The 9,619-nt window shown below is 40.6% G+C and overlaps 1 protein-coding gene across 1 annotated transcript; it reads right to left on the reverse strand.

The window, feature by feature from the left end:
* Positions 1-77: 77 nt before the first annotated feature.
* Positions 78-3,895, reverse strand: psmg3 (proteasome (prosome, macropain) assembly chaperone 3). The gene is given in 3 exon segments (NM_001126789.1): positions 78-354; positions 1,302-1,533; positions 3,866-3,895. Coding segments are annotated over 2 exon segments (378 nt in total). The 5' UTR covers positions 1,527-1,533; positions 3,866-3,895; the 3' UTR covers positions 78-201.
* Between the last annotated feature and the right edge of the window lie 5,724 nt (positions 3,896-9,619).

A 9,619-nucleotide genomic window follows, 5' to 3' on the forward strand; every position in this document is an offset into this window, starting at 1 on the left:
ATTGAATAAAGGATTTTTTATCAAACATAAACATAGCATGAGAGGCTCTGGCACTTAAACCAAGGAAAGCACAGAAATAGAGTATAAAAATATATTTATTATAGATAATGTAACTGTACATTTTGTAGCTGGATTATTAACAAAACAGTTAATCTGACATAGGCTTGACTAAAAAAAAAAAAAAAAGTCTAGTTCATTTCATCACCAGACCTGACAGGTTCGAATGACATCTTTTAATGTTTTAATACAGTCTACACTTTTGTCCTTTAATGCAATAGACAGAAGAACTGGTTTGTTCTTGGCTTCTTGAGACACAAAAGTCACCAGATTCTTTGCGCACACATGGACAAGAGGCTAGAAATAGAAAACAAAATGCACATTAATATATGTTCAGGAAAATTAGTGTAAGGAATTAGTGTTTATCACACTTAGCACCAGTGTTGCACCCATTTAAAACTTTACAACCCATGTATAAACTAGAGATCTATACTATACAAGAATTTCTCAACACACCAGGCACAAAACTTTTTTGTTTGTTTTTTTTTTTCTTTTTTTTTTTTGCATCTAAGGGCTCTGGCACATGGGGAGATTAGTCGCCAGCGACAAATCTCCCTGTTCGCGGGTGACTAATCTCTCCGGATTGCCATCCCACCAGCGAAAAAGTAAGTCGCCGGTAGAATGGCATATGCGGCGGCGCGATTTCAGTGAAATCGCGGAAGTTTCCTCTCAAGGCAACTTCCACGATTTCACTGAAATTGCGCCGCCGCGTATGCCATCCCCCCGGTGATTTACATTCTCGCCGGTGGGATGGCAATCCAGGGAGATTAGTCGCCTGCGAACAGGGGGTACAGCAGCCTTTAGAACAGAGGAGTGTTCTATGGAGGAGGTAAAAGGTCATATGAATATAGGCAATATATGGGCACTACATTGAAGTGCAGATATTGGGAGATGACTCAAGTTTTCATTTAAGAATGCATGAAATAACTGATGGCTATGCGTAGTTGCCCTTAGCAATGCTGCAGTTTTGCAGGGTCCATTGATCCATGGGGGTTGCGGATGAGCACCAGCGTGTACCAGAGGATTTAGGAATCAGCTATTTTATTTTAAACATTCAGAGCTCTCACATATACCTCTGTATTATTTCATGTGATATTCACATGTGTGGCTGTCCACTAAAAGGCACATATGGCCTGTTTTTTAGACAAAAATGTAGCACAAAATGGGGGCAGAAAATTCAGCATGTTTGGTCTATCCAGACTCTGGGGTATTTTAGACTTTAAGGTTCAGAATCCATTTCTTACCTCATCCTGACCCAACAGCACTTTGGTAGTCAGTGAGGGCTTTCCAAGATCACTGGAGACTAAGCTTGGCGTGACTGACACAAGCGTTCCCATTTTCCCGTACTGAGTTACCACGACCAGGATTTGATTGGTAAATGCAGAGCACACCACCTGTGTTGCTACCCCATTGATCACCACATCGGCTTGCTTAGATACGACTGCAGGTTTTGTATCTGTAACTGGCATGTTCATTCTGTTCAACACAAAAGAGAGGAAACCAGGTAAGTGCACAGCAAAACCTCAATTTTACCTCACACAATTTTAAGTTTTCTCACAGTTTACACCTTTTTTGCAGTTTCACCAATACTGTTCTACTGGATTTCCAATATGGCTATTATTAGTATGCATAAATGTATCCATATACTGACCAATAGTCTTAGACATCGGACCGATTTGCCGGCAGCCTAATAGATGGATATTGTATTTCTGCCCATATATGATATAGCCACCTATTGTTCCATTCGTAACAACAGCGCCAAATGAAGCGGAGAGCTAACTCTTCCACAGCACAAAGATATCAGTTGGGATTGCCTGCCCAACACACACATACTGAAAATCATTTACAATTTACTGGTATGTGTATGGAGAGCTTTTAAACCCAAGCACCATATATAAAAGCCAACTATACCTGTTTAACACTGGATTATTCTAGAGATTGTAGCCAATTGACTGAATACTGATGCAATTCAGATATGCTTTTTAAAAGTGATTAGGCATTTGCCCAAAACAAATAAGTCGTCCACTCTGGGCAAACTGCATAAATTCAATAATTGTCCATGTCAAGTGTTATAAACACTTACACTGCATTATGGCTAATTAAGTAATATATGTACCGGTATGGGATCCCTTACCAGAAACCTGTTAAGACCATCTCCCATAGAATCCATTTTAAGCAAGCATTTTTTTCCTCAAATGATTTCCCCTTCTCTGTAATAATTAAACAGTACCTTGTACTTGATCTCAGCTAAAATATAATTACCCCTTATTGGGGGCAGAACAGTCCTATTGGGTTTATTTCATGGTTAAATGATTCCCTTTTCTCTGTAATAATAAAACAGTACCTGTACTTGATCCCAACTAAGATATAATTACCCCTTATTGGGGGCAGAACAGCCCTATTGGGTTTATTTCATGGTTAAATGATTCCCTTTTCTCTGTTATAATTAAACAGTACCTTGTACTTGATCTCAGCTAAAATATAATTACCCCTTATTGGGGGCAGAACAGTCCTATTGGGTTTATTTCATGGTTAAATGATTCCCTTTTCTCTGTAATAATAAAACAGTACCTGTACTTGATCCCAACTAAGATACAATTATTCCTTATTGGAGGCAAAACAAGCCTATTGGGTTTATTTAATGTTTAAAGGATTTCTAGCAGACTTAAGGAATGGTGATCCAAATTACAGAAAGAATCTGGAAAACCCCAGACCCAAAGCATTCTGGATAAAAGATCCTATGTCTGTACATGCAGGTTCCAAGGGCTTCCAATTGTACTTCTTTTAAAAGGGTGAATTGGTAATTTTAATGAGAAATCAGGCCTTCGGATCATAATACTGAATGAACAAATCTGAATGCTCAGGAGTTTAGGGCCCTGATACATGAAGCGCTTTATCTCCAATGGGAAACATCCTCTTTCATATGTGATAAAGTGTCCTAAATCACCCAACTCTATAGATCCACTGTATGCAAAACACTTTAACACGTGGCAATCCAACATAGATTACCCAGTATCATCACATGTGATGTGATCTACATGTACGAAAGCAGAAGGCAAGAACATGGGCAATAAAGCCCCCTGACTGGCAAAGCCCTTAATGGGGCAGCTCACCATTAGGTTAACTTTTGATATGTTATAAAATATCCTATTCCTAGCAATTGTTTTTTTCCTTTATTATTTTTTTAAATTGTTTTTTAAGTATTTCCCTTCCTCCTCTACATCTTTCTAGCTTTGAAATGGGGGTCACTGACTCCAGCAGCTTAAAAAAATGATTGCTCTGTGAGTTTAGCTTTAACTATTATTGTTATTATATTTCTTTCTATTCAGGCCCCTTCCTATTCATATTCCAGTCTCACATTCAAACCACTGCCTGGTTGCTAAGGTAAACTAGACCCTAGCAACCAGATAGCAAATTGGAGAGCTGCTGAACAAAAAGTTAAATAACTAAAATACTACAAATAAAGAATGAAAACCAACTGCAACATGTCTGGAAATAGCATTGTCTACAGCATACTAAAAGCTAAAGGTGAACAACCCATTTAAGGGTGAAGGTACAAAGAGAAAAAATACCCCATCCCTGCTCCCAATGTTATATAATGACACTGTGGGCGCCGGCCTAGGGCACCTCTCATTACAGTGGGAGCAATGACGGTGACTATGCAGCAACAGTACAACTGCCCTATGTGCCTTCACCCTATAGAGACAATATGGTAGATGTGGGGCTTTGAGACTATATGCACATTCTGACCCTGTAACAATGTAGAAAGGCAAGAGATCTAATTGATAAACGCGGTTCCCTTACATACCGCACAACAGACCGCTGTGTCTATTACAGTCCCGGATAGATGTTTAACCCAGCGCCAAAGCTCTAGCCGGAAGCAAAAGCGCGTATCCTCTCGCGATAATGTGACGTCACAACCCGACGCAACAACGCAATGACGCGGCACGTTAGAGCAGAGATTTGCTGCTGTGGTTGACGTGCAAGAAGATAGATTCTTTCTAATGGAAGGACATTAGGATTTAGACCGAGTGTATTAGTTTATAAAGCAATGAAGGTGTAGCTATATTATTTGTATAGAGTTCCATTTATTTTACTCGCACGGTGGCCGCTCATGACGGACTAGCTGTCTATGTATTATTATTATTTGCTGCGCCAGAACTGGGGCTTTTACAGAGTTCAGCTCTATAAACACTGACATTGCAACTGTATAAATCATCCACCCGGACCTGAGACTGCAATGCCCCCAATGAGGCAATATGTCCTAAAAGATGTTTTCCATGTTCTGACGCCCTTTGTTATTTCCCACTGGTGCCCCACGCAACTTACGTCTCATTAGGCCTAGTTCTACATGTTTTTATCCAGGGCGCAAGTATTAACAGCATCATTGGGTTGGTGCAAAACTTAGCAAAAGATAATGGGGGTGCAGAGCTTTCATTCAGTTAATTACATACATGTGTATCATAGTTGGGCATGAGGGAGTAGCAAGATATAGCCATGTAATTATGTGCCCTCTGCTGATTAGCTGGCACAGCACTGAGTGCCTGTAGGGGTAACATGCAAAGGGAACTATGTGTAGGGACCCATAGGGTTAACATGCCCCTATGACTTTAAACCCTACAATTTCTTAATTTCTGCTGTTACTGGGCAAAGACCCATGTATCAGTTTAGAGTTTAGAGTTAGCAAAGGGGTGGGTCTTCCTCTTTGGCTGCATCTGCTGACCCAGGTGGAAGTTTCACTGAGCCTGGGATCAACAGGGCCATAGAGTCTTCACCTAATTAGAGAAGTCAGGGACCCCGTGAATGAGGACCTGTTAGATAGTTACTCTTGTAAAGCACTTTCTATGAAAGTGAGATAGGGAAGGATGCAAGAGCAGTTTTGGCTCCACCAAGGAAAGTAGCTGGAAGTACCCTTCCATACAGGCACTGTTGCCTTAGTGTAGGGCCACAGTTAAGACATAAGAGGCAGGCAGTATCTGAATCCTGATCCACAGTCAACTGTGGGACCCTGAAGTCTAGTGGTATTCAACCTGAGGGCTGAGGTATCTATCCTGACTGTTTCGAAGGGTGGCCAAGCTGACCAGGTGCATTTACCGTGCCCAGACTCAAGAGGAGTTGGGATAAACAGGTGTGCATCCTCTCTGTACTGTCCTCAGAGTAATACTATCATATAACAGCTGTATGTGAGTATATTGCCATAACCCTGCGTTTTGACTGTTTCTAACAAACCTGTTCTATTGTTTAACTGCAAGAACCTCCTGGCGCCCATTTTTTTATGTTGCACTGCACACAGCTCTGTTGGGCACTTCCATATAGCGAAGGTTCACCCTGAAGGATTGAGTTGCGTGTACCCCATGCTGTAAAACCTATCCTAGCCCCGTGGTTTGACTGGTTTACAGCCAAAAAGGGGTTACATATAGTGGATATTAAAAGTCTACACCCCTGGTAAAATGTCAGGTTCCTGTGCTGTACAAAAATGAGACAAAGATAAATAATTTCAGAACTTTTTCCACCTTTAATGTGACCTATAAACTGTACCACTCAATTGAAAAACAAACTGAAATCTATTAGGTGGAGGGAAGAAAACCAAAAAAACGAAAATAATGTGGTTGCATAAGTGTGCACACCCTCTTCTAACTGGGCATGTAGCTGTGCTCAGAATTAGGCTGATGCCACACGAGGCGTATGGCTGATATTTTCGGCAAGCGGAAAAACGCTTGGCGAAAATTCATCCCTACGCCTGCTACTTGTGCCTGCACCCGAATGAATGGGATACGCTCGGGTGCAGGCACATGTAGCCCATATATGCATGAAAACGCAAGACTTTGCATTCTCACGCGTTTTCATGCGTATATCGGCTACATGTGCCTGCACCCGAGCGTATTCCATTCATTTGGGTGCAGGCACAAGTAGCAGGCGTAGGGCTGAATTTTTGCCAAGCGTTGTTCAGCTTGCCGAAAATATCAGCCCTACGCCTTGTGTGGCATCAGCCTTAAGCAATCACATTCAAAATCATGTTAAATAGGAGTCAGCATACACCTGCCATCATTAAAAGTGCCTCTGATTAACCCCAAATAAAGTTCAGCTGCTCTAGTTGGTCTTTCCTGACATTTTTTTAGTCGCATCCAACAGCAAAAGCCATGGTCCACAGAGACCTTCCAAAGCATCAGAGGGATCTCATTGTTAAAATATATCAGTCAGGAGAAGGGTACAAAAGAATTTCCAAGGCATTAGATATACCATGGTACACAGTGGAGAAAATATGGCACAACAGTGACATTACCAAGAACTGGACGTCCCTACAAAATTGATGAAAAGACGAGAAGAAAACTGGTCAGGGAGGCTGCCAAGAGGCCTACAGCAACATTAAAGGAGCTGCAGGAATATCTGGCAAGTACTGGCTGTGTGGTACATGTGACAACAATCTCCCATATTCTTCATATGTCTGGGCTATGGGGTAGAGTGGCAAGACGAAAGCCTTTTCTTACGAAGAAAAACATCCAAGCCAGGCTAAAAACACATCTGAAGTCTCCCAAAAGCATGTGGGAAAAGTTATTATGGTCTGATGAAACCAAGGTTGAACTTTTTGGCCATAATTCCAAAAAATATGTTTGGCGCAAAAACAATACTGCACATCACCAAAAGAACACCATACCCTCAGTGAAGCAAGGTGGTGGCAGCATCATGCTTTGGGCCTGTTTTTCTTCAGCTGGAACTGGAGCCTTAGTTAAGATAGAGGGAATTTTGAACATTTCCAAATACCAGTCAATATTGGCACAAAACCTTCAGGCTTCTGTTAGAAAGCTGAACATGAGGAGGAACTTCATCTTTCAGCATGACAACGACCCAAAGCATACATCCAAATCAACAAAGGAATGGCTTCACCGGAAGAAGATTAAAGTTTTGGAATGGCCCAGCCAGAGCCCAGACCGGAATCCGATTGAAAATCTGTGGGGTGATCTGAAAAGGGCTGTTTTCTTCCCTCCACCTAAAAGATTTCAGTTTGTTTTTCAATTGAGTGGTACAGTTTATAGGTCATATTAAAGGTGGAAAAAGTTCTGAAATTATTTACCTTTGTCTCATTTTTGTACAGCACAGGAACCTGACATTTTACCAGGGGTGTGTAGACTTTTTATATCCACTGTATGTTATCATATAGTTAGATATCTGAGCATAAGTTGTCAGTAACGCTTCCAAATATATATTTCACCCCAAATATTGCCTTATTCAGCTTTTAAATTGGTTTGGGTTAATGTAGATGAGCAAACAGGCATTCTCCCCAAATCTCAACTGGCCTCACTGAGGCCTCTGGCTTATTTAGATGCTGTTTTGCATTCCTCAGACATTGGGAGGGGCTACTTTTTGATGACTTGTTTATGTTCAGTGCCTCCTGCAACCAAAAAAGTATACCTCTGCAACTGGAGCGCAGTCCATAGGCTAAGGATAAAAGAAATAAGAGAAGAATGTGCTGTTAGTGTACTGATACATTTGCCATCTCCCTTTTATATACAGAGTTACACTTTCCTTTGACAACAGCCAACAGGTATTCCTGCTGTGAATACTAACAGAGTGCAACCTGCCCAGATGTTACGCACTAATTTATTGGGTAATGCAATCAGCAAAATGGGACTAAAAATTCCTTCTGACCTCAGAAGTATACATAGGGGACAGTGGGGTCCAATATCCATGACATTACTGTGCCTGTTTCCCCTGCCTGTATCACCATATGGAACTTAATTAGATAAAAGAATTATTATTTGGGCCCAAAGAGGGTTAGGCCATATAAAGATCCACTCACACTTTTTCGAGAGTTATGCCTTACCCAGATTGCCCTCCCTTGTGCTATGATTACTGTTCCACCACCAACTTCTGCTCTGCAGGGCCCAGGTGTGGCAGCACCCCTTATGTGCACCCCTCAAATCAGCTCATAACCCTCCTTAAAATACCAAAGACACTCTTGGCTACCAAAAGTTAATCTTAAAACAAGCAGAGCATGTGCATTATTTATTGGATTGTAATATAAAACCACCACATTGGTACAATAAGTGATTTAGGCAGAAGGTTCAGAGCTTCGAGTGATATAAACAGAGATAAAGGTTCCACTGCTGAACAGGTGTACTACCTCGCTGGGAGTACAGACCAGGGCTTATTTGCACTGCAAATGCACAGTTCACACAGTTACTTGTATTTATATATCCACATTGCTGTAGTAAGTTCAATGTACATACCTCCTTGTGCTTATTGCATGTACACAGCAAACTTGCACCTAAGGAACTGCATGCTTACACAATTTCAGAATTTCAGAAGAAATCCAATATTTTGATGGGATTGCATTGATTTCTGCACTCTGCACTTGGCTTTGTGAAATAGCCATCTGATCTTTTACTCAAAATACACAACCAGTGGTGTAACTACTGAAGAAGCAGAGGCATGTGTAGGGGTCGGGGGTACAGGGAGGCCATCGGGGGTTTGCTTTATCCTTAGTCACCCATGAATTTGTAAGGGGGCACGGGGGACCTATCATGTGTTATTTGCAATTTGTGCAGAGGCGGCTCCCAGTGTTATGCCTCTGTACTGTATAGTAATACTAAACTGTAGGATTTTGTCTTAAAGACTGATTTATTTTTTCCACTGGATGGCAGTACAGTACCACGAATTGAAAGAAAAATCTCCAGTTGCTAGCAGGAATGCTTAGGCTAAATCATTCAGTAAATTCTATTTTTTTAGGTTAGATGTTTTTGTTAAAATATTGCAGCATGAAAATTAAAAAAAAACAAAAATCAACAGCACATTAGCTAATATATGTTAAAATCCTGTATAACATATACAAAATTCTACAGAAAATATTTGTCCAATTATTTATATTAAATATTTTTATATGCTCAATGTACAGTTTCCCACATATAAGGGTCATCCACATCATATATCTGTCAGATCCCCTGTGCATCTAGCTCACCTTTGCTCCTGCACATCGGGTTGGGACAGATTGTAGAGAAGAATACACTGTTCAAGTGTTTAGTACTGGACATTAATATGGGTAATGGCATGATATGCAAAGGAAGGGGGTCACCGAATTGGAAGGTAAATGGGGGAGGGGAACAGTCATTTGAATTTTAAATGTTGTCACATGGGCAAAGTACATTTCTGTCTATTTTTGTGTCTATTTTGGGGACTGGACTATATGAGGTCTAATGTTCTTCTGTCTCATGTAATAAAAGTTTACTAATTAGTTGTTTTGGGTTAGTGGGCTGGGGCTGCTGTTTCCTCTTAATCAAATATAACCAAACAATCATAAAACATATATAACCAACATTCCTATATACCTGTGGTCTTTTTTCATTATTAATAACATTGGCATCAAGCATGATTTTTACCTTCTGGGTCGAAAAATATCAACCAGGTGGTAACCATAACTGCCTGTGTTAGTCCTTGGCTAAAGAGCTGTATATAAAGTGTGTAAAAATGGGTTTTTAAAATATATATCTCACATATTCATATTGTGTTTTTAGTGGGGTAAACTACTACAAAAAGACCTCTTATCCAGAAAACCCCAAGTTGTCAA

This window comes from Xenopus tropicalis, chromosome 9 (assembly GCF_000004195.4).
Source record: "Xenopus tropicalis strain Nigerian chromosome 9, UCB_Xtro_10.0, whole genome shotgun sequence".
Taxonomy (NCBI): Eukaryota; Metazoa; Chordata; class Amphibia; order Anura; family Pipidae; genus Xenopus; species Xenopus tropicalis.